At 42.8% G+C, this 25,479-nt stretch overlaps 1 protein-coding gene across 5 annotated transcripts; it reads left to right on the top strand.

Annotated features, from left to right (window-relative positions):
• The first annotated feature begins 862 nt into the window (after window positions 1-862).
• Window positions 863-25,144, top strand: LOC103285821 (KRAB domain-containing protein 5-like). 5 transcript variants are annotated; one of them, XM_054724430.1, is made up of 6 exons: window positions 863-986; window positions 3,649-3,804; window positions 9,088-9,214; window positions 9,565-9,660; window positions 14,055-14,128; window positions 25,004-25,144. In XM_054724430.1, exons 2-6 carry the CDS (start codon window positions 3,790-3,792, stop codon window positions 25,046-25,048), a joined length of 357 nt encoding a protein of 118 aa, XP_054580405.1. In that variant the 5' UTR covers window positions 863-986; window positions 3,649-3,789; the 3' UTR covers window positions 25,049-25,144. The 5 variants fall into 5 exon arrangements, with proteins under 5 accessions (XP_054580405.1, XP_054580403.1, XP_054580406.1 ...); XM_054724428.1 differs by lacking the exon at window positions 25,004-25,144 and adding an exon at window positions 14,988-17,236; XM_054724431.1 differs by lacking the exon at window positions 25,004-25,144 and adding an exon at window positions 14,277-14,558.
• Window positions 25,145-25,479: the final 335 nt, after the last annotated feature.

Below are 25,479 nucleotides of genomic sequence, written 5' to 3'. Positions count from 1 at the left end.
AATTTAACTTTTTCTTTCTTTTTTTTGGGACAATTTAACTTTCAACGTAAGTGGCCCACAGGACTCTCAATGTTACATTACACTGTTAGAAACATCAACTTAAAATGGGCAGGAAATAGCCCTGCTTCACAGGGCACAAAAGAAATTGAGCAAGTTGAGAAATCGAAAAATACAAACTCAGACCCAGGACTGGAGCCGTGGCCCAGCCGTAATCCCCGGCGGAGCGGACCCTGGCCAACATTCTGGGGGCTCGGCTCCACCCTCCTGCCATCAGGCGGCTCTGGGCCCCGTTCCACCACTTTCTTTTCCGGACCCTGCCACACTCTTCCACCCGCCCTGCGGCACTCTCCCACGGGCGTGGGCACCACTTTTGCTGAGGCCAAGCCAGTTCGTCGACACCTCATCCCAACACTCCGCCCCCTCGCCCGCCCCAGGCGCAGCCGCGCCCTCCCCTCTCCTGGGTGCGCCTTTCGGGGTAGGACGGCTCCGCCCCTCCCGCACGTGCTCACGCCCCCCCCCCGGCCCGCCCCTCCCCTCCCACCCCGGTCTCCACCTCCCTGGCCGCTTGATAAGGTGACCAGATCGTCCCGCTTTTGGCGGGACAGTCCCGATTTTTAACAATTTGTCCCGCATCCCACGGCGTTTTAAAAAAGTCCCTATTTTTGGAAAGATTAGGGACTTTTTTAAAACGCCGTGGGACGCGGGACAAATTGTTAAAAATCGGGGACTGTCCCGCCAAAAGCGGGACGATCTGGTCACCTTACGCTTGGAGCCCCGCCGGTCGCCGGCAGGGTCCGGCCCCGCCCCTGCCCCCGGTGCCGCCCGGCGCGCACATCCGGTGTCTCGCACTCCCGGAAGCGGCTAAGGCAGAGGGGAGGTAACTGCGATGCTTGGTCTTTATCTTTTAACCCTGAGCATCTCCACCCAACGTCCTATACAGAGGAACCACGGACCTTGAAATCCCCAAACCCGCGTCTCCCAGGGCGGTGAGTCTCGCGTCCCGGTGAAAGGCTTGGAACCCTTAGGGCTTTGCTTTGGAAACGGAATTTTTGGATGGGAACACGTGGTGTTCCCCTGGACTGGACCCCGGATTCTTCGTCCGCTGGAATCGAAGAGTGAATCCACGGGCAGAAAGTGGTATAGCAAAGGTGGAGATTTATGGAAGACCAAGTACAGACTCCACGTGGGGAGAGGGGGAGGGTCCCCCTGAGTTCCTTTTCCCTGTGGCTTGTAAAGCGGCAGATCCTGGTGCTTTGATATCCCCTCTGATTGGTCACTATTCCCCTAGCACCTCAAGTGGGACACGTGAAGTTCTCTCTCTCCCCTTCCCCTCCCCTCTTCCTTATTGTTTTTCTGTTCCCTTTGGGCTTTCTTCTCTCCTTCTGGATGAAGGGCTTCCTTCTATTTTGTAAATATAGACCTTTTGCTGTTCCCAGCTCCCTCATTCTATGGAAATGTACCTGTGGCAGCTTTTCAGTTTCCCTATTCTATGGAAATATACCTTCTGCTGCTCTGCAGCCCTGTGCTTCCTCCATGGTCCCCTTAATTTCTAAAATTTCCTAAAACCTGCCTTCCCCTCCCTCCCCCAAATTCCTGTTTCACTTTTGCGTTGAGGTTTCCGCGTTAGTTTCTGGTTAAACTCTTTCTGCGTCCGCCCTGCCTGTGGACTTTCCTTCTTGGGGCCACTGCACCCCGCCCGCCCGCGCTTAGTTTTCCTGCCTAAAACCTTCCGCGGGAGAGCCTTCCCACCCCAGGCCAGTTAAAGTCTTGGGAGATGGACTCAAACCCGCTGCGCCCCTCCTTCAGCCTCGCGACTCTTCTACAGCCCCCTCCCGTCCCCCCCCCCCCGCTCCCCCCCACACACGTTCTTTCGGAGACTCCTCCACAACTCTCCATTTAGTTACTAAAAGGCCAGATGCCAAGGAAGGGCACACGTTTCCGTGAGATGTCGGGGTGTCCCAATGTTACCCGTCGGGGTCTAGTAGTGTGTGGGTTCTTTTCACAACGTGAGTCCAGGTGGCTTTGAGAGTATGCTTATTAAAAGCTGGGGACAGTGAAATGAAATAAGGCCTTAGGATGAAAGAGGGAACCGAAGCCCGGCTGCTTTGTATTTGGGGGTTAACTGGAGAAAGTGAACATGAATGGCGTATGAGCAATCTCATACAGTGACAGTCTTCTAGACTACGCTCCTTTCGTTCATTTTCAAACAAAGCTGTGATGGAAACACTTTTCTGCTCCTGGTCCCTTAGGGTTTGAAGCTCCATGCACCTGTGGACGGCATCAGGGAATATGTTGTCCTGTTATACATGTGTCCTATGGGAGGGGACTGGGCGAAGGACTGGGGTCGGGGTAGTTTGGGAAGGATACTGAGGGCAACCCTGTTGCCACCACATCGGTTTCTTCTCCCCTGGTGCATCGGCACAGTGTCCAAGGATCTGGCCATGCCCATTCAAGGACAAGCCCACCTCTAGGAATCCACCCTGGGAGACTGCAATCCGGACGTTCCAGCCCCAAGCCCTCACACTACTCAAATCTCAGGTGGGTTGGGTCATTTGGTTTCAAAACGAGGCTAGTATTTATCAGAAGCGCTATCTGCCCTGGTGCTGCATTTATGAGAGTTGAGAGCAGGCTTTGGTCCCGTGGGAGGTAACAGGGCTCTCTTTTGAATTTGGGAGGAACAGAAGTGCAGCCCACATTCTCATTGCTGGGTTGGAAATTGTGCACATTTGTGGGATGAGAGAGCAAGGGAAGACAGGAGAGGAAAACTTAGTTTGGTCTTCATGTAGCATCTCATTGTTTCTTTTTTTTTCCTTTATATTTGTATTGATTTCAGAGAGGAAGGGAGAGGGAGAGAGAGATAGAAACATCAATGATGAGAGAATCATTGATCAGCTGCCTTCTGCACGCCCCCTACTGGGGATCGAGCCTGCAACCCAGGCACGTGCCCTTGGCCAGAATTGAATCTGGGACCCTTCAGCCCGCAGACCAACGCTCTATCCACTGAGCCAAACCGGCTAGGGCTCATTGTTTCTTTTGTTTGTTTTGTTTTGTTTGTTTATACTTTTTTTAATTGTTTGAAGTATTACAAATAGTGGTACATATGTCTCCTTTTTTTCCCCCCATTGACCACCCCCTGGCCTCCCCTACCCCCCAGTACATGCCCTCACCTGCCCTCCCGCCCCCCAGTGTCTTGTATCCATTGGTTACGCTTATATGCATGCGTACAAGTCCTTTGGTTGATCTCTTACAGCCCACACACACCCCTCCCCACCTCCCCTGCCTTCCCGCTGTAGTTTAGCAGTCTGTTCAATGCTTCTTTGCCTCTGTATCTATTTTTCCCCCCATTTCTTTCCTTTAAAAAATCTTGCCTCTGCAGACTAGAAAATAAACATATAATAACAAAAAATGTTTGAGTCCCAATTTCAATGTCCAAAAGTTCTGAGTCCCCGTTTCAATGTCAAACAGTTCCTTATGTGTACACGTCAGCAATGATATCTGGATGGTGGGCACATGGTGGCAATGCAGGTCCGACCCTCTCTGCTTTGGTCCTAGGCAACCTGCAGCGACGCACAGCTGCTGACTGCGAGCATGGCAAGGCGTCGTCAGCAGGGCTCATTGTTTCTTAATCTCTCCTGTGACAAAAAGCAGGGGAGTGTGACATTTTTCAGCATTTCAAGTCCTGTCTGTGAGTGTGGTGGCAGCACGGCATGGCCTCAAGATGCAGGTGTGATTGGTCCACATAAAGTCGCCTGAGAACACAACCCAGAGCAGGAGGAGGAAGAGGACAGTATGGCTGCTTCTCAGGTAAACGCTCTGTCTTGGCTCAGTTCTGGGTCTGCTTTTCCTTCTAAAGTTCATGGATGTAGGTGGTGCGGACCTTTGCTTCTCTATTTCTGATGATCCTGCCAAAGGGAGTTTGTTTTCAACTACTAACTTTTTTTTCTTATGGCTGTCCAAGTTTCCTCTTTTTTTTTTTTTTTTTTAATCGTCATGATAGGATATATTCTCTGCCAAACCCCCCCCCCCCCCACACCACACACACACACACACACTGATTTCTAGAGAGAATGGAAGGGAATAAGGAGGGGGAGAGAGAGAGAGAGAAACATCTACTTGAAAGAAACATGTGGACTGGTTGCCTCCCACATGCGTCCCTCCTGGTGTTGGGGAACCTGCCACCAAGGTAAGTGCCCTTAACCTGGAATCTAACCCGCATCCCTTCTGTCTGGGGCAGACGCTCTCACCACTGAGAACGGCAGGGCCCAAGTTCCTTCTTTAAAATGTTACTGTCATTTGGGGTTTTGGGTTCTCCAAGATAGAATTCAGGAGGAGCTACCAGAGAAATTTCTGGGCATATTTTCTTAGGCTTTTGCTAAAGGATGAGGGAGACGACACAGAAGAAAGGAAGGTCCTCTGAGCTGACTCAGGGGCTGGCTCTGCTTGGCGGCCCTAATAAGCTTGGGACACATAGGAGGGTGGTTTGAAAAGGCCTGCTGGTGGTTACTTGCTTTTCCAATTGGGTTACCTGGTAGTGCCTGCCCTGTGAGGGAAAGGTGGCAGTGTAGTTCACTAGAGCCACCCCAGGAAGGTCATGCAGCGGTCAAGCCTTCATCAACTGCTCAAGTACGTCAGCAGTTTCAACATCTGCAAGGAAGCAGGCCTTTAGGAGGGAGATAAAGTCAGCAAAGTCAGCTACCTCTGGGTTTTTGTCCACAGCTTTCTGTTTGTTGTGTCCATCCAGGTCCCCCATAGGAATCTCACCATACGTTAATGGCCATTGTGTGGGAGGAAGATACTTTCTTCTACCTTCAAGGTTCTCTCAGCTGGCCTAATCAGATAGAGGTGATATGTATGGGAGCTCCACACACATGACAGAGTCAGAGACCCCACATGCAAGAGAGGTTCAGAGACTGAAAGGGAAATTTGGTATCTGAGACATTCTGAGCCTGGGATGAGGTAATGCACTTTGGGACTTCAGAAGATCTTTGACCGGAGATCATATGTTCAGGGAGTATTAGTTTGCCTACCACCTAGATAGGTAAAAAGTCATTGGTTTTAACACTTATCCTGGGCCAGGCTCCTAATTTAAATTCTTCTGGGTAGTTCAGGGGGAGAGCAGAAGCTTCTCTTGAGCCCACAGGGTCTTGGTGTCTTCAGCTCAACATAATCTACCTACCATTGAAGCACATCTTGGGTGCCATGGTTTGAACCCCTGCCTTCAACTTTTGAAAACATTGTGTGTGACAGACCAACATGGGAAGGCATTGATATCCAAGATCCCTATAGAGATGAGGTGTGAAGCGTAGATGGGAAATGTAGGTTTTAGACTTCGTATGGCTGCAACATCTGCTCTTTAGAACAGGATTGAGACAATGCACATTTAACCAAGCCTTGACTAGATCAGATGGTTCTGAAAGAAAAATCGTTTCAAGAGACTTGCTCACTACATTGATAAGAAGGAATTACTTTAAAAAAATATATATATTTTTATTGATTTGAGAGAGGAAGGGAGAGGGGGAGAGAGATAGAAATAATGGTGAGAGAGAATCATCGATAGGCTGTCTCTTGCATGACCCCCACACTGGGGATTCCTAACCAGGAATCAAACTGTGACCTAATGGTTCATATGTCGACACTCAACCACTGTTCCATGCCAGCTGGACAGAAATAATTATTCTTGAAATCAGTGGTTTCCAAACTTTTTTGGCTATGCCCCACCTAAGCATCTCTAAAATCCTGATACCCCTCCTGTGACATATAATTCTTATTATTCAAAAAGTGAACTTCTATTCTCGTGGAGGAAGCCTAAAAGGTCATTAACTTGGTCTAAACAAGCTTCCAAAGAACATGGCATCCATGAAAGAGAAAAATAAAAGAATGAAAGGACAGTTGAAATACTGAGGAAGAAATCACTAAGGAATTGTTAAAAATACTAATAATATGAAGTGATATGAAAAATAGCAAAGTTTCAAAATAGCAAATAAAGTTTCAGGCCCCACCCCAGAAATCCTTAAACTTTTACAAGAACTTTATAGTTGTCACTCAGAATGACTTCTCTCCCTAACAAATATATACTGGTACACTTGAGTATTATATTCATATACTCTATATGAGGCCCCTAGGACCATAAGAAATGCAAAAAATTCATTGTTAACTCATTCTTGAATTGCCCCCCTTAAAATCAAATTGCCCCATATTGGGACCACTGCTTTAAATGCACTGTTCGATGTACAGAGTCTGGGAGGTATGTGGATTGAAATCTGTATAAGCTGATGTTAGTGATGTGTCCTTTCCTGTGCTTCAGTCCCCACTGTGATTTCCTTTGCACCTGATTTTCACTTGGTGTAGGTATTCTCTGCCAAATTTCTGAACTACAGAGTTAAATTATTAAAAAATATATATTTATTGATTTCAGAGAGGAAGGGAGAGGGAGAGAGATAGAAACATCAATGATGAGAGAGAATCATGGATCTGCTGCCTCCTGCACACCCTCTTCTGGGGATTGAGCCTGCAACCCAGGCATCGAACCTGGGACCCTTCAGTCCACAGGCTGATGCTCTATCCACTGAATCTAACCAGCTAATAAACTTGATTTTATTTCAGGGTAATTTGTTGACATGAAAATTTTATTTTGTATTGCATTCAGTGTGTACATTATTTCCATTTGTATGTCTTGGTTTTTGCAGAAAATGCTAACGTTGAGCTCTTCTTTCTTACCTTCTTGTTTCTATTCTTTACAATTACAACAGCTGTGTACAGTCATGAGGGTTGTGTCTGTGAGTTGGTCTTTGTTCCGTTTGACAAATTCCAGGTAAAGTTTGGAATAACGCCCAGGCTCTACCAATTGCTGGATGTTTTACAAAATTTTTTCATAAAAAAGGAACAATTGCCATGGTTCAGTTGGTTGAGTGGTGACCCTGAGAGGTCACTGCTTCAGTTCCCAGTCAGGGCACATGCCCTGGTTCAATCCTTGGTAGGGGGCATGCATGAGTCAGCTCATTGATGTTTCTATCTCTCTACCTTTTACTCTCTTTCTAATCAACAAAAACTTATTTTTTGAAAAAGGAAGAATAATATTATTGTTCTTTGATTACTTTTGAGATTGATTAATATGTATAAAACTGTTAGAACAATATATTAAACAAGGACTGTGGCCGTTAGGCTTACTAATCAATGAGATTTGTAAATTCCATAAAACTGTTCCAAATCTTATATATGAATTGTTTTCCTGTGTTTTCTTCTGTGCTATGTAAAATGCAACATATGAACCAGACACATTGGCATCCATAGTCATACATGAGTTAGTTAAACATGTGGAAACTCAGTCCCCACCCCAGAAATCCTTAAAATTTTACAATTACTTTATAGTTGTCACTCAGAATGACTTCTCCACCTAACAAATAAATATATACTGGTATACTTGATCCTCTGTGATTCAAACAAAGCACTCAAAAATGAATATTCCTGTGTTGATGCTTTTATTTATTACTAAAGGTCCGGTGCACAGAATTCATGCACGGAGCGGGGGTTTCCCTCAGCCCAGCCTGCACCCTTTCCAATTGGGGACCCCTTAAGGGATGTCTGACTGCCGGTTTAGGCCTGATCCCTGTGGGATTGGGCAGGGATCGGGCCTAAACTGGCAGTCGGACATCCCTCTCGCAATTTGGGACTGCTGTCTCCTAACTGCTCACCTGCCTGCCTGCCTGATAGCCTCCAACTGCCCTCCCTCCCTGCCTCGTTACCCCCAACTGCCCTCCTCTGCTGGCCAATTTGGTTCTGATTGGTTGGTTTATATGCCAGTCAGTGTCAGAAGCTCTGCCTCCTAGGCAGCCATTGGTTCTTTACAGCACCCACATTTGATTCTGATTGGTTGTTTCTTATGCCAATTAACGTCAAAAGCTCCACCTCCTAGGCAGCCATTGGTTCTTCACAGCACACACATTTGGTTCTGATTGGTTCCTATGCCAGTCAGCGTCTCTGAGCCTATCAACAGGGCCTGATCAGAAAGGTGGGGCTGATCAGCTGCCCTGGTGGAGGTCTGGAGAGAAAAGGAGGTGCGGCTGCTGGCCAGACTGGGAGAGAAAGAGAGAGGCTAGTGCTGATCAAAAGCTTCCACAGAGGCAATGGATCAGGCCTGAAGTCCCTGCTTCTCTCTTCAGGCCTCTCTCTGGCCCAGATTGGAAACCCCCTCAGCAGTTAGTGCTGACTGTAGGACTGACTTCCGGTTGGTCGAGCCTCAGTTGTTATTGGTCGTTACGACCCAGGGTTTTTATATATTAGGATCATTATTTTTTTAAAAACATTTTTGTTGATTTTAGAGAGGGTGGGAAAGGATGATAGAGATAGAAAATCAATGATGAGTGAGATTTGATCAGAATCAAATGTGGGTGCTGTAAAGAACCAATGGCTGCCTAGGAGGCAGAGCTTCTGACACTGACTGGCATATAAACCAACCAATCAGAACCAAATTGATTGGCTGCCTCCTGCATGCCCCACCCTGGGAATCAAGCCTGCAACCCGGGCATGTGCCCTGACTGGGAATTGAACCATGACCTTGTGGTTCATAGATTGATGCTCACCACTGAGCCATGACAGCTGGGCTATTTTTAAAATTTGTCTTCTAGAAAAGTAAAGCTTCAACTTTGGTTTTGTGGATCATATGCCATCCTTCTTTCTCAAAATACATTAGAGAATATTAGTGTCAAAGTGATGTTATTGGATAACTCAGGATATTTTCCTGGCTCAAATCAGTTCAGCACTAGCCGATTTGGCTCAGTGGATAGAGCTCTAGACTGTAGACTGAAGGGTTTCTGGTTTGATTCCAGTCAAGGGCACATACCTTGGTTGCAGGCTTGATCCCAGGCCCTGGGTCAGCCACATGCTGGAGACAATCCATCCATGTGTTTCTCTTTGTCTCTCCCCCTCCCTTCCAGTCTCTCTAAAAATCAATGGAAAAATAACCTCGGTTGAGAATTAACAAAAACCAAAAACAAAAGTTCAGTAGAACTTTTTTCTTATTGGGTGACATTATGACCTCCGCCCATGGTCACTTGAGTAATGTTTGTTTGTTTTTTCTTTTAATTTCAGGGACAGTTGACCTTCAATGATGTGGCCATAGAATTCTCTCAGGAGGAGTGGGCATGCCTGGACCCAGCTCAGCGGAAACTGTACATGGATGTGATGTTGCAGAACTACAGGAACCTGGTATTCCTGGGTGAGGATCACTTCCTTCCAGAATTTTTCCTCCACCTGCAGGGTTTTGTTTCTTTCATTAGTACAGTGTCTGCTTGTAGCTTCTGCTTTTTATGATATAATTTCAGATCCATGTTATTAAGGAAAGAACTTGGAGTTTTGCTGGTGTACTTGCAAGTGGAAATTAGAATCTGAAAACTTTAAATGTAGTCTCTGGTATGATAAATGTGACATTAGAAAATAATATTTTGGGGACACTTTTTCTAGACTATTCTGATATTCTACAATGTCCCGTCTTCTCACTTGAGCTCAGTGTATATTTGAAATTGGAGAATCTCCTTTAAAATTCCCGTTCCTTTTTCTTATAAACAGGTCTTGCTGTGTCTAAGCCAGACCTGGTCACCTTTTTGGAGCACATGAAGGAGCCCTGGAAGTTGAAGAGAAAAAGAACAGTATCCATCCACCCAGGTAGGTGGGAATGAAGGAAGCAGATGACCCAGATGAGAGGCCAAGGTTGACAGAGGAAGCCGGACCTTAAACTATGGTTTGAGAAGCTTGGCTTCAGTGGAAATGATTTTTGAGAGGGTATATGTGGGTGAGGTGTATTTATTTTTAATCTTTTATGTCTCATGTAATTAATTTGTGAGGGAAGCAGTTGAGATACCAGAATTTAGCTCTCACAGACCAGGAACACTAGAGATAGGTGTCCAGGTTGTCTTATTTCCCCTTCTGTTTGATCAAGTCTGATGCTGATAGTTCTATTGCATATTTAAATTCAGGTACTGTGCTCTTCAGCTCCCAATATATGTGTTTTTTCTTACGCTTTCTGTCCCATTTTATTTTTCCCATGCATAGTTTTGATGATAATATTTAGTTTTTTATGTTTTCTATATTTTGCAGTATTTCCCCTTTATGTTGGTTTATTTGAGATCTTTGTCAGGTAATTATTAGCAGATGTGACTTTGCCCCTGGCACTAGTCTCAGTGAAGGTTCTTCTTTATATCCTTAGTTTGAAAACTTCATTCAGTCAGCAGGTCTCTGACATTTCTGAATTATGGTTTAGTTGTATATTTTATGTGGTTGTGGGAGGATGCCAGTACCGAAATTACCTACACTGCCATCTTTTCTTTCTTTTTACCTTTACTGTTGAAAGTATTACATAGGTTCTCCTTTTTTCCCCCATTAACCTCTTCCAGCCCGCTCCCATCCTTCCCCACAAGACCTCACCACCCCATTGTCTGTGCCGACAGGTTATGCATATATTAAGGTGACCAGATTTTAACATTGGTAAAGTGGGACACCATTGACGGGGGGGGGGGGGGGGGGGGGGGGAGTGGGGGGAGGTGTCCTTGATTAAAAATTTGGTCTATATGGAGCAACAAAAATTTTCATAGAACGCAAAAATAGTAAAATTATATTATAAATTATTATATACATATTGCTTAAAAACACAGTAAGTAGGTACATAATTACATGAACATATTTTATTGTTAGTTTATAAATTAAATTAATTTGATTGTTATAAAGTAACTATATTTTAAAAATTATTTTAATCCTATATTTCTTTCTAAATAATAACAATACTAACTTGTATTATTTTTCCTCTGAATTTGCCGTAACGTAAGTCGTGTCACTTTCAAGGCCGGCGCTAGAGTTTTTGCCGCCACTATAAAATATAAATAATACGAGTACTGTCTGCTAAATTCAAGAAAATTTATGTATTTATGAAATAAATAAATAAATAAATAAATAACTTACCTAAATTATCTGAATAGCTGATTTGTAATGACATCACTTGTTTAACTAGCTTACTAGCACGCAGTACGATGTGTATCATCTGAGAGACAGTTACAAAATGTTTTCGTCATTGCCAATCCCAAAAAATGCCATTGTTCATTAAGTCCAAACAATGGTGGTCGAATTCTAACAACTGATCAACAATGCGAACTTTGATAAGCAGTTCTCGATAATCAGTTCTCAACAATTATTTGTTATTATTAAAGTTTAACATTATAAAATTAACAAAAATAATATAAAACTCATATCCTGGCTAAATAGCCACATGGCCGTCGAAAACCGTATATTCCCTTCTCCCGCCGTTCCCTAGCTTGTTGTGCATTCTTTCCAAAAATCAGGCAAATTGTTAAAAATCGGGACTGTCCCGCCAAAAGCGGGACGTCTGGTCACCTTAGCTTATATGCATACAAGTTCATTGGTTGATCTCTTCCTACCCACCGTCTCCTGCCTTCTCTCTGGGGTTCAAAAGTCTGTTTATGCTCTATGACTCTGGGTCTATTTTTAATCATCAGTTTATTTGGTTCATTAAATTCCACATATGAGTGAAATCATGTGGTACTTTCTCTGACTGGATTATTTCACTTAGCATAATACTCTCCAGGTTCAACTATGCTGTTGCAAATGGTAGGAGTTCTTTCTTTTTTATTACCTCATGGTATTCCATTGTATAAATGTACCATAGTTTTTTATCCACTCCTCTGCTGATGGGCACTTAGGCTGTTTCTAAGTCTTTGCTATTGTAAATTGTACTGCTATGAGTATAAGAGTGCTATGTTCTTTCTGATGAGTGTTTCAGGTTTCTGAGGATATATTCCTAGAAGTGAAATGACTGGATCAAATGGGAGTTCCATTTTTAATTTTTGGGGAAACTCACTGCATACTATTTTCCACAGTGGCTGCACCAGTCTGCATTCCTACCAGCAGTGCACTAGGGTTCCCTTTTCCTCCACAACCTCGCCAACACTTGTCATTGGTTAATTTGTTGATGATAGCCATTCTGACTGGTGTGAGGTTATATGCCATTGTTGTTTTGACATGCATTTCTCAAATGATTAGTGACTTTTAACATTTTTCATGTCTCTTGGCTTTCTGTATGTCCACTTGTGCCAGTATCAGTCTGTTTTGAGTACAATGGCTTTGTAGTATAACTTGATATCTGGTATTGTGATTCCTCCAACTTTTTCTTCTTTCTCAAGATTGCTGCCGCACTTCAGGGTCTTTTTGGTTCCATTTAATTTTGGAAGTTTTGGTTCGAGGTCTGTGAAATATGCCCTTGGTATTTTATTTGCATTGAATCTGGAGATTGTTTGAGTAGTATGGATATTTTAATGATGTTGATTCTACCAATCGATGAACATGGTATATTCTTCCACATATTTATATCTTCCTCTACCTCTTTTTTCAATGTCCTTTAGTTTTTCAAGTACAGGACTTTTACTTCCTTGGTTAAGTTTATTCCTAAGTATCTTAATTTTTTTGTTGTTGCAATAGTAAATGGGATTGTTATTTTAGTTTCTCTTTCTGAGAGTTCACTATTGGTTTATTAAAATGAAATAGATTTTTCCATGTTAAATTTGTATCCTGCTATGTTTTTTAATTCATTTATTAAATATAGTAGTTTTTTTTTTTAATCTAGTAATTTTTTGATGGAGTATTTAGGGATTTCTATGTACAGTATCATGTCAACTGTGAATAATGAGAGTTTTACTTCCTCCTTTCCACTTTAGATGCCTTTTATTTCTTCTTGTCTGATCACTATGGCCAGGACTTCCAGAACTATGTTAAACAAGAGTGGTGAAAGAGGCAAAGTCTTCTGGTTCTTAAGGGAAATGTTTTTATTTTTTGCCTATTGAGTATGATGTTGGCTGTCGGTTTGTCATATATGGCCTTTATTATTTGGAGATATGTTCCCTCTATTCCCACTTTGCTGAGTTTTTATCAAAAAAGGGTGGTGGATTTTGTTGAATGCTTTTTCTGCATCGATTGATCTGATCATGTGATTTTTGTCTTGCAATCTGTTTATGTGCTGTGTCACATTTATTGATGGTACCAGCCTTTCATCCCTAGAATAAATCCCACTTGGTCATGATGAATGATCTTTTTAATGTATTGCTGGATCCGGGTTGCTAAAATTTTGTTGAGGATTTTAGCATCTATATCCATCAGGGGTATTGGTCTGTAGTTCTCTTTCTTTGTCATGTCTTTATCTGGGTTTGGAATTAGGGTGATGGTGGCCTCATAGAAAGAGTTTGGAAGTGATCCTACCTCTTGAATTTTGTGGAATAGTTTGAGTACAGGTGTCAGTTCTTCCTTGAATATATGGTTAAACTTCCTTGTGAATCCGTCTGGCCTAGGGCTTTTGTTTGCTGCCATCTTGACCAGAAGCTAGTGTGTGTGTGTGTGTGTGTGTGTGTGTGTGTGTGTGTGTGTGTGTGTTTTGTAACTTCCCCGTTTAAAACATATTTTGATTTCACATCTTCCCATTTCTGATGTCTTTCTTCAGCATTGCAGTCTCTCTGGTGTTTGAACAATTATTCTCTTACCTTCTTAGTAGCCACCATAATGCATTCACAGTATATTAATCTTTCCTTTAAATCTGTGTCATTCGCATTCACAGTGTATTAACATTTCCTTTAAATCTGTGTCATTCAAAAGAGAAACAAGTTCCTCAGGCAGTTGTGAAAAATCCAGACTACTGGAGACACAGTACACATTGATTTCTATTCTGAGAAGAAGCTGAGAATTGGGAGTTATCCCACAGTTATTTTGTAGTATGTCACAAAGGGTAGTAGGTATTGTAGGCAAATGTAGGTAACTTGATTTCCTCTTTGATAATGACTTTTTTATTTTGTGCTTTCTGGTGAGTATTGTGGTCCTCGAACTGGCTTCTGAAGCAATTTAGAAGGTATTTGGGTCATTTAACATCTCCATGGAGGAAGAAAGTTGTTTTGCTACCTATTCTGCCATCTCACTGAGGTCTTCTTACACCGATTAATTCTATACATTAGAATTTAAAGAATATTTACTTGAGTGTAGTGTTTCATACTTAATTTGCTATATTTCAGCTCTGTCTTCTCAAGTCACCCAGGGTTTGTTTTCAAAGTCAGACGTAGAAGATTCATTCCAGAAAATGCTACAGGTAAGATCTACCACATGTGGCATTGAGAATTTACACTTAATGGAAGTTTTATAATGGGTAAGGGAATATGAAGAGAAAAAAAAAAGTATGTTCTGATGGATATAATCAAAGTGGGGCAATTACCCTTAATAAAATCCTTGTTGCCTAGGGAGATTGAGTATATAAAACATCTTGGAAAAAAAATCTTGAAAATATCTACTTTTCATCAGCTACGTTGGCAGAGCAATGGCTCTCTGAACATAAAGACCAAAAAAATAAAAACATATTTTCTGCTGTGGTTAGTGTGGCATGGTTGGTTGGAATTTTGCCCTGTATAATGAATGTTGTGGGTGCGATTCCTGGTCTGGTTGCATGCAGGAGGCCATTGATCGATGTTCTTTACTCTCTTTTTTCCTCTCTCCCGCTTTCACTCTCTGTAAATATCAATAATCATGTCTTCAGGTGAGGATTAAAATGAATAAAGAAGTGAATAGATAAATAAATAAATAAATAAATAAATAAATAAATGCATATTCCCTAAAGTAAAATTTGGAATATCAGAGAAGTCAGCTAGTTCGTTGTGCAAATAATTTTGTGAATGATGTAATGCAGGATTTGATTAAATTTTCAAATATTGCTAAAAAAAATGTAGGTCTTTTTAAAATGAAGGTAAAAATTATAAATTAGTTTTTCAAATCCCTCAAAGAAGTTTCCATTATTCTTTCATGGAGAAATATTTACCTGTGTTTCAGAGTGTATACTTTTTTGTAAATGTGGGAGGATGTAGATAGGTATCAGAATAGGTAATGGGAAACAACTTTATATGTGCAATGATATTAGAGCCCTCATTAAAAGATTTTATCTCTTCAATGATTACCAGAGTTCACATAATGAAGAGAGAAGTAATCAATGCAATGAATCTCAGCAAAACATTAACCAAGGGTCAAATTCTAACAACCATCAGGGAACTCTGCTTCCACAGAACAATTATAAATGTCCAAAAGTCTGTGATAAAAGCTCAAATATGGTTTTATGTCAGAATAATCATACTGTAGAGAAGACAGAAAGATATCGCAAATGTGCCAAGTCTTTCAACCAATCATCAAATCTTACTGAACGTAGAAATACTCCGGAGGAGTCTTTCCGGTGTAATCACTACATGAAAGTGTTTAGTCAGTCTTCTAAGTTAAATATACATAAGGAAATCCATACTGCAGAGAAGCCTTACAAATGCAAACAATGTGATAAAGCCTTTAGGTGGCAGGCAAATGTTATTTCACATCAGAGAATTCATAATGGAGAGAGGCCTTATAAATGTAAAGAATGTGGCAAAGCCTTTAACCACAGGTCAAGTCTCATTCGACATCAGGTAATTCATACTAGAGAGAAGCACTATAAATGTACAGATGTTGGCAATGCCTTTAACATGTGTGGAAACCTTAAGAAACATGAGATAATTCATTCTGGAGTAAAGCCTTATGAATGTAGAGAATGTGGCAAAGCCTTTTTCTTGAGCTCAGAACTGGTTCGACATCAGAGAATCCATACTGGAGAGAAGCATTATATATGTAAACAATGTGGCAACGCCTTCACCTGCAGCTTAAGTCTTTCTCTACATGAGAAAACTCATTCTGGAGAAAAGCCTTATGAATGCAGAGAATGTGGCAAAACCTTTACCTTGAGGGTGAATCTTCGTCGACATAAGGTAATTCATTCTACAGAGCAGCCTTATAAATGTAGCGAATGTGGCAAAGCATTTATGTCGAGCTCACATCTGACTCGACATCAGTTAATTCATTCTGGAGAGAAGCCTTATAAATGTACAGAATGTGGCAGAGCCTTTAATGAGTGTGGAAGCCTTAAGAAACACCAGACAATTCATACTGGAGAGAAGCCTTATAAATGTATGGAATGTGGCAAAGCATTTAGCCGGTGTTCAACCCTTACCCATCATCAGAGAATTCATTTAGGACAGAAGCCTTATATCTGTGGAGAATGTGGCAAAGCCTTTACATGGTCTTCGCACCTTTCTAGACATCGAAGGATTCATCAGAGAGAAGCCTTATGAAGGTTGAGTATGTGGCAAAGCCTACAGTGCACAATTCTTACCAAATATATGTGAAGCTTTAGAAATGTGAGAAGTATGACAAAGTCTTTAACCTTGCTCTAGCTCTATTCAATATTGGGGACTACATGTTGAATAGAAGCAATCTAAAGAATATGGAAAAAACATCAACCATTGCCCAAACCTCATTAAATATCAGAGAATTCATACCACAGAGAATCCTCACAAGTGCATAGAATGTGGTAATGCCTTTACCCAGTGTTGAAACTTTAGTCAATATCATATAATTCATGCTGACTGACACGATAGAAACATAAAGAATGTCAAAACCTTAAACCATTTATCAAGGCTCACTGAACTTTAATGAATTCATACTGAAAAGAAGCCATACAAATAAAAAAGTTCTCCATTGCCTATATTCAGCTTTTACATCTTAATTGACACATGAGAATTCATAGTGGAGAGAAACTTCAAAGAATGTGGCAAACCCTTTACCTGGACCCAGAGTCTTCCTGAATATCAGAGAATGCCTTTGAAATAAGTGATGAAAATCTTGTCCCCCAAATACACATTTCAGAAAAGTCTACAGAATTTGTGCGTGAAAGTGATTTAAAGAAGTAGAAAATGTGTGAAAGTAGATAATGCAAATTAATGTAAAATATCAGAGAATTCACGTTAGAAACTAGTAAGTCAATAACACTTTTCAAATGTGACTTTAAATCAAAAGTATTCATGTGATTTATACCAATTCATTTCATGATTCTTTGAGTGGTTGTAATGTGTATTTTGACTCGAGGAAATACAGTGTTCTTGCAATGCTTTATTTAGACTATGTGTGGACTTAATGTGTTCATTAATAAAGATGAAGTAATTGAAATATGTTTACAGTGATGTGTAATGAATGAGGTGTTGACATGCCATCAGTGTTAATGTTTTCCACCTTATTCACCATTGTGGGTAACTATTTGTAATGCAGTGGAGTGACATCATTTACTCACAGGCCTTAAACCTTAAATAATGTATTAAGAGTTTACCCATAATTTATCTTTTTATTCATTGTATCTGCTGGGACATTATGATGGTTACAAAAAATATCTAATGGGATTGTTTGTAAAGGTTTATGTAAAAGTGTGTTGTGTTTCAGTGTTGTCATTTATTTTGTGTAGCTAAAACATTTTGAACTGAACTCCCATGAATCCCTAGTGCACACAGACACCAGCTTACAGTGTTATAAGTGAGTGTAAGTTTTTGATATAACTTTCCAGCAGTCCTGGTGATCAATAGTCTTTGTGCGCCTCAGGGCCTTCAATTTGTATGCCCTGGATGTAAGATTTCTGAAGAGCTAGCCAAACCTCGCTGGTTTTGCTTTGAGTTGAACAATCTGGACCTAGCTCGAGAACCCCAAAGCACTCCACATAGTGATCCTACTACAAGCCTACACTATGTGTACTCCCACTCTCTTCCTGCATCCTGTCTTGCTCTGCCTGTGTTAGCCCCTGCAGGCATCTTGTGTACTTCCTCCGTGAGTTATAAACTTTTATTTCCAATTTATCTGTGGTCTTTTAGGTAACTGCTGGACACCATCCAGTACCAGTGGGCTTTCCTTAGCAAATGCTAATTTAACAAATATCTAAAAGAATATGATTAGCACCCTAACCAGTTTGTCTCGGTGGATAGAACCTCGGCCTGCGCGGACTGAAGGGTCCCGGGTTTGATTCCAGTCAAGGGCATGTACCTGGGTTGTGGGCACATCCCCAGTAGGAGGTGTGCAGGAGGCAGCTGATAGATGTTTCTCTCTCTCATCGATGTTTCTAACTCTCTAACCCTCTCCCTTCCTCTCTGTAAAAAAATCAATAAAATATATATTTTTTAAAAAGAAAAGAATATGATCAGCACTAGCCAGCTTGGCTCCATGGATAGAGTGTCAGCCTGCGGACTGAAAGGTCACAGGTTCAATTTTGGTCAAGGGCATATGCCTGGGTTGCGGGCTCAATCCCCAGTAGGGGCCATGTAGGAGGCAGCCAATCAATGATTCTTCTCATCATTGATGTTTCTATCTCCCTCTCCCTCTCTGAAATCAATAAAAATTAAAAAAAAATAAAAGAATATGATTAGAAGCCCAATTTTTTTATTTCTGCATCATTACAACATTTTATCATATATATATATAATGTATACATATATATATGTTCATCTATGAATAGCATGGCCTTTTTCTGATTTTTTATAACAGCTGTACACGTTTTGTTTTACACTGAATGCAATATGTAAATATAGTAACATAAAAATGTAATTTAGGAGTAAGAGGAGTAATGAGGAAGTTTGTATGTATGTACTAATGTCTTCAGAAGAAAAGGGAAATAATGGATTAAAATTGGTTATTTTGAAATATTTCTGATTTACTAATAAATCTTATAGATTTATAATGTGAAGCACCTATTACATTACATTGTTTTTTTTTCTCCCTGATCTGATGACTCTTCTGAGATTCTCCTACTGCAGTTCTATGCTTTTTACATTTCTGTGTCTCATGTAAGATGCCATATATTTTCCTTGTTCCATAGCTCATGAAATGTTGCTTTTATGTGCTCAGGGTTTTTAGGAATGGCTTTCATTGAATTTAGTATTATACAGAAATATCTTGAAAATGGAAGTAATTTCACAATGAGCATATGAAGTTGTAGTTCATTTGGTACACTTCATATCGTCTATTAGATAAAAGCTAAGTCAATATTTCTTTAGTTACTGTTTTCATTGTTTATTATTAATGTCACCAAAGTCGTTCACTGTTTGCCAGTTTATTACGGTCACAACTTGGTGATGTCATAAATTATTGTCTTTTGACAGTAATATGAAGTGAAGAAGCATAGCACATTTGAGTTGTGTAAGAGATACTCCATTATTAGAATGAAAACATTGCAATAGTAGTGATGTAGTATTAACTAGCTCATGGAAAAGATCCAGGATGAAAAACTGATATGAATTCAGCATGTGGAAAGAGAGGATATCTTTTTCCAGACTGCAATACTGACTCTGAAATTAGTAACATAAATGGTGTTTTTTTTTTTTCATTTCCTTCCTATCTCCCGTTCCTTTCTGTTCATTCCCAGCTACATAGATATCACAGTCATTCTCTTTTGAGGTGTTATGGCTACAACATCTCCCTATTCTCCCCATCCTAAATCATCCTTACAGGTCATTCGTTTGGAATTTATATAATAGAGGGAAACATCAGATAGTGTTAAAAATTTTGGATTATATTTTGAATGAAAAAGAGACCTCACAACTTACAATTTCATACTGAAACCTCTCTTTGGAATGTGAATATTGAATACTGGAAAACATCAGAATGGCATCCGATTTGACAATTGGAACGATCTTCCCAGTCACAGTTTTATTAGAATCCTGAATAAGCATCAGCAATCTTGAGAAAGAAGATCAAAGTTGTCGGAACCACGCAACATGATATCAAACTATACTACAAGGCCTTAGTAATAAAAGCAGCATGGAACTGGCATCAGCTCATACATAGATCATTGAAACAGAATAGAAAGCCCAGAAGTCAATCCCCACTTATTGTGTCAATTAATATTTTACAAGGGAGGCAAAACATACAATGCAGTAAAGACAGTCTATTCAATAAATGGTGTTAGAAAAACTGGACAGATTTGTGCAAAAACATCAAATCTATGTCCTTACACCATACACAAGTATGAATACTAAATGGATTAAAGACTTAAATGTAAGACTCAATACAATAAAAGCTATATAAGGTAAAGTAGGCAGTAAAATCTTGAACATTTTCTCAGATTATCTTGATTAGCTTAGCCCAGTCACGTGTTATTATTATAAGAACGTCTTTCGAAGACCCCTCCATTGCTCCCTGAATACCTTCTATAAAACTCCACACTCTACAAGGTACTTGACAGGAAAGGAATTCACAGAACAGAAATGTACATGTAAGAATGTTCAGTGGTTAACAGTATTAACTGGTGAGTATAATAGAATCAGGGGCATAGAAAGGGAGTGGACTGACAATTCTTGGGGGGAAAGGGGAGTGGGGGGTGCGGGAAGAGACTAAACAAAAATCGTACACCTATGGAGGAGGACAGCAGGTGGGGAGGGTAAGGGTAGAGGGTGGGGTAGGAACCTGGTGGAGGGGAGCTATGGGAGGAAAAAAGAGGAACAATTTAATAATCTGAACAATAAAGATTTATTAAATTAAAAAAAAAGAACATTCAGTGAACAATCGTGTTTTTGGTTCTGAGTCATAAAGAGCAGACAAAGAATGTCTATGTTGTGACTACTAGCAGCTGTGTGTCTGGTCCAGGTGGGAAAGTGTAGGGTGGATTAGGGGCCATGAAAATATTAAAAGAGCAAGGAGAAGGGCAGGTATGATATCAACAGTGACTTAGGTGAAGAAAGCAAGAGACACTGAACAAGACCGTCTCTCTTCCTCTTTATTTCTTTAATGTAAAATGGTGTCAAGGATCTATCTAGGTATTTATGAAACTCTTACCAATGGTGACTCTTAGAGTGTGGGATCTGGGAAGAAGGGAGCTTCATTCAAAATGGTAACATATCTATAAATTTGGAGATTCTTCTATAAGAAACATAAATTACCACTTTTAATACTAAAAATGATAAAATTTAAATATCAGTTCTTTTGGAGTAGAGGCCTCACCAGAGGGTTCATCTCTGCTGGTCCTTGTGGTGAGCCGAGGCCTCCAGGGCAAGGATTTTGGTGACCACTTGCTGCTCATCATGCTCCACCAGACAAATGAGCATCACGCCCTCCCTATAGACAAATTCACGAGGAGCCAGCTTTTGTAATTGATGGTCCCTTCCTTTTCTCTACATGGGTCGAGGCTGTACAGGTTTGGTACATATTTCCATTCTCCAACCAGGGAAGCTGGAGGTGCTGGTGATGTTTAAGTTCTTTACCGATCAGGTGAGGAGCTTCACCATGTTGTTTGAAAGTGTGGTGGGTAACTTCCAAGATGGGCAAAACTGAAACAGTACAGGGCAGAAGCTCTGACCTCATAGAGCAGGCAGATCACAGAGGAGGGTTCATAACTTAGCATCCCCACCACAGCAATTACTTTGAGTTTCAAAGTAACCCAGAACACTGAAGTATCCAGCAAGTGCTCAAAACTCAGCAATCTCTTTGCATATGAATGAAATCAGTAAGCACAGATCCCTGCAGACAGTAGGTGGTTAAGGACTGGTAACTGCTCTTAGGGTGATATGTGAGAAATCACCAAGCACAGCCCCTGCATATAGGAGGAACATAATAACTATAGCAAAACAAGTGAAATCACCAAGCACATAGCTTGGCTTATAGTAGGTGCTCGGTTATTGGAGTTGTTACTGGTGAAGTAGGTGAAACTACCAAGTATAGTAATAGATGTTCACCTGGGAGCTGCCCTTAAACAGTGGTAAGTGATGGGCATATCCAGGTGCCTGGCAATGGGATTGACTCTCTGGAATTAGATTCCAGGCCTGAAGCAAAGAGCAGAGGGAGGAGCAGCCTTGGAGGACAGGGGCCAGGTGTGGGTTTGAGCTGTGTGTGAGGGACATCTACCTTGGATAGTCTCAGACAGTTTGGCTCTGCTGTAGTTGCTTGCTGTAGAAAGGGCTGTCTCCATCTGGATCTGCAGTGATCTTGAGACTGGAATCTCATTTCCATCTTGGAATAATTTCAGGAATAATTTTTTGTGGGTCAAGTCATGAGACTTGGTGTTTGAAGCTCACTGTCTGCCCAGGTGGAGACCTCCCTAGAGGACCCAATACCACAGGGGGCTAGGGGGGTGGAATGTGCTGTAAAAGGAGCATAATAAACAGCAAAGATTATTGTGATTATAACTAACTAGAGGCCCAGTGTATGAAATACATGCACGGCGGGGGTGGGGGGGGGGGGTGGAGAGGGGGATGGCGTCCCTCAGCCCAGCCTGCACCTTCTCCAATCCGGGACTCCTTAGGGGATGTCCGACTGCTTCTCACAATCCGGGACCACTGGCTCCTAACTGCTCGCCTGCCTGCCTTCCTGATTGCCCCTATCCACCTCTGCCTCACCCTGCACCCGGGACCTAAGATTCCCTCCCTTTGGCCAGTCACAGGCACCCAGGACCTGGGCTAGCCAAAGCTGCAGGGGACCATGGGTGGGTGGCTTTGCCTGGGCCACAGCCACAGGCACCCAGGACTGCAGGGCAGGAAGCTTGTCCTGCTCCCGGGCCACAGGCACCATGGGGCAGGCGGCTTGTCCCTCTCCCCAGCCGCAGGTGCAGGCACAACCGATGGTGCCCAGGACTGCGGGGATCATGGGGTGTGTGGATTGTCCCTCTCCCAGGCCGCAGGCACAGGCGCAGCCACTGGCACCTGGAACCATGGAGCGGACAGTTTGTCCCTCTCCCCAGCCACAGCCCAGGCCGCTGGTGCCAGGGACCGCAGGCCGGGCGGCTTATCCCTCTCCAGGGCTGCAGTCCCAGCTGCTGGCGTGCGGCTTGTCCCTCTACCAGGGCAGGCAACAGGAGCAGGCACAGTCGCTGGTACCCAGGACTGAGGGGCGGGCGGCTTGTCCCTCTCCAGGGCCACAGCCTGGCTAGTCCCCATTTCTCTTTCCCTAGTGTTGAGTATCTGAGCTGTTACTGTGTGATGGCATGAGGGTGTGATGAACATTTGCATATTAGCTCTTTATTATATACTAGAGGCCTGGTGCATGAAAATTCATGCACTGGAGTGGGGGTCCCTTAGCCCGGCCTGCCCCTCTCACAGTCTGGGAGCCCTCAGGGGCAGGAGGCAACCTGGCAATCAGGGGAAGGCGATGCCCATCACACCTCTGCTGCTGCCACTGCCAAAAGCACAAGCCTTGGCCAGCCCTGGTTACCTGAGCCTTGGGTGCCCCTGGGCAGCTGGGCAGCCGCCATCCAAAACTTGCCTACACATTGGGCCAGCCCTGGGTGGCTGGGAGGATGAGGGAACTGGGGGACTCTGGAGGCAGGGGCATGGAGCAGCCAGGCCCGCCCAGCCTTGCTGCACCTGCCACCCTGGTGGGGCTGAGGGGAATGGGCACCGCCATTTTGTGGCTGTGGGTGCCACCATCTTTGAGGGTGGGACAGTCAGTTAGCATATTCCCACCTTATTAAATAGGATTAGCTCTTTATTATATAGGACTAGAGGCCCAGTGCATGAAAATTCATGCACTGGACGGGGGTGGGGGGTGTCCCTCAGCCCGCCTGCCCTCTTTCACAGTCCAGGAGCCCTCAGGGGCAAGAGGCAGCCCGGTGATTAGGGGAACGCGACGCCCCCATCACACCATTGCTGCTGCCACTGCCAGCAGTGCAAGCCTTGGCCAGCCCTGGTTACCTGAGCCTCGGGCGGCCCTGGGCAGCTGGGCAGCCGCCATCCGAGGCTTGCCTGCGCCTCAGGTGTCAGCTGGGCACCCTCCATCCAAGGCTTGCCTGTGCCTCAGGGCGGCCCTGGGCGGCTGGGCAGCTGCCATCCAAGGTTTGCCTGCACCTTGGGCTGGCCCTGGGAGCCTGGGGGGCTGAGAGGACTGGGGGACTCTGGAGTCAGGCGCCCCAGCAGGGCTGAGGGGACTGGGCACTGCCATCTTGTGGCTGTGGGCGCCGCCATCTTTGGGGTGTGGCAGTCAATTAGCATATTCCCTCCTTATTGGCTGTGGGTGCTGCCATCTTTGAGGGCGTGGCAGTCAGTTAGCATATTCCCTCCTTATTGGCTGTGGGTGTACCATCTTTGCGATGGCATGAGGGTCAATTAGCATATTCCCTCTTTATTAGATAGGATAATAAGCATCTGGCACTGTCAAAACTTCAAATATTGTTTTTTAAAGTATTTTATTGATTTTTTTACAGAGAGGAAGGGAAAGGTATAGAGAGTTAGAAACATCGATGAGAGAGAAACATCAATCAGTTGCCTCCTGCACACCTCCCCACTGGGGATGCGCCCACAGCCAATACATGCCCTTGACTGGAATCGAACATGGGACCCTTCAGTCCACAGGCCGACGCTCCATCCACTGAGCCAAACCGGTTAGGGCTGTTTTTTATCTTTCTAATAATGCTGGGATGGTGTTTCATCATCCTCAACTTATATAGGAGGACACTCTTGTCTTCTTTTTTCTTCCATTTTTTTTATTAAGGTATTATATGTGTACATATTTTACCATTGCCCTCCCCCCCAATCCACTCCCATACATGCCCTCACTCCCCAGCATTTTTCGTCCATTGGTTATGCTTATATGCATGCATACAAGTCCTTCAGTTGATCTCTTATCTCCCCCACTTCTCCCTAACCTTCCCGCTGTAATTTGACAGTCTGTTTGATGCTTTACTGTCTCTGTATCTATCTTTTTGTTCATCGGTTTATAATGTTCTTTATTATCCATAAATGTGTGAGATCATGTGGTATTTTTCTTTCATTGACTGGCTTATTTCACTTAGCATAATGTTCTCCAATTCCATCCAGGTTGCTGCAAATGATAAGAATTCCTTCTTTTTTATGGCAGCACAGTATTCCATTGTGTATATGTACCATAGTTTTCTGATTCAGTCATCTGCTGATGGGCACCTAGGCTGTTTCCAAATCTTAGCTATTGTAAATTGTGCTGCTATGAACATAGGGGTGCATATATCCTTTCTGATTGGTGTTTCCAGTTTCTTAGGATATATTCCTATGAGTGGGATTACTGGGTCAAATGGGAGTTCCATTTTCAGTTTTTTTGAGGAAACTCCAGAAGTGAACTCTGAGTGAGGGGCAGGGCCAAGAAGAAATCCAGTCCTGAGTTCAAAGTCACCTTCTTTCCTCCCCAGGTGATTTTCCACCATTCTGGGCACAGGAACAAAATCAGTGAGTAGTTTTACTCTTTGTATTAACTGTTTTTAGCTGATCCCCCCTCCCCACCCCCTTTGGAATTGTTGCACTCTGCAGAGGAAATGTCTCATTATTAAATGCATGGGAAACTGTGGGGTAGGAGAATGCCTATGAGAACAGGAACAAGGCTGGCCAGCCCAGGAGGGGTGGCCAAGGAACATCACAGTTTCCCATCTGTAAAATGGGACAGCAGGCATTTCTCCTTTCCTGGAATGTAGACAAGTTTTGAATTAAAAAATCATTTTGCTTTGAGCAAAATAGAAGATGTTTTACAAAAATAAATACCAATCTGTCTGGAATCCAGAGTTAATTTACATTTAGAGGTCTATCTTCAGGTATTAGTGAATTACAAGGATAGTTTTCATTTATTCCACAGATGTTGCAGTGGTATCTATCTAATCACTGCCAGCCTCTG

The sequence above is a fragment of the Eptesicus fuscus genome, chromosome 12 (genome assembly GCF_027574615.1).
Source record: "Eptesicus fuscus isolate TK198812 chromosome 12, DD_ASM_mEF_20220401, whole genome shotgun sequence".
In the NCBI taxonomy this organism is placed as follows: domain Eukaryota; kingdom Metazoa; phylum Chordata; class Mammalia; order Chiroptera; family Vespertilionidae; genus Eptesicus; species Eptesicus fuscus.
Note: the sequence above shows the minus strand (reverse complement) of the source record. Positions and strands in the feature narration are given on the sequence as shown.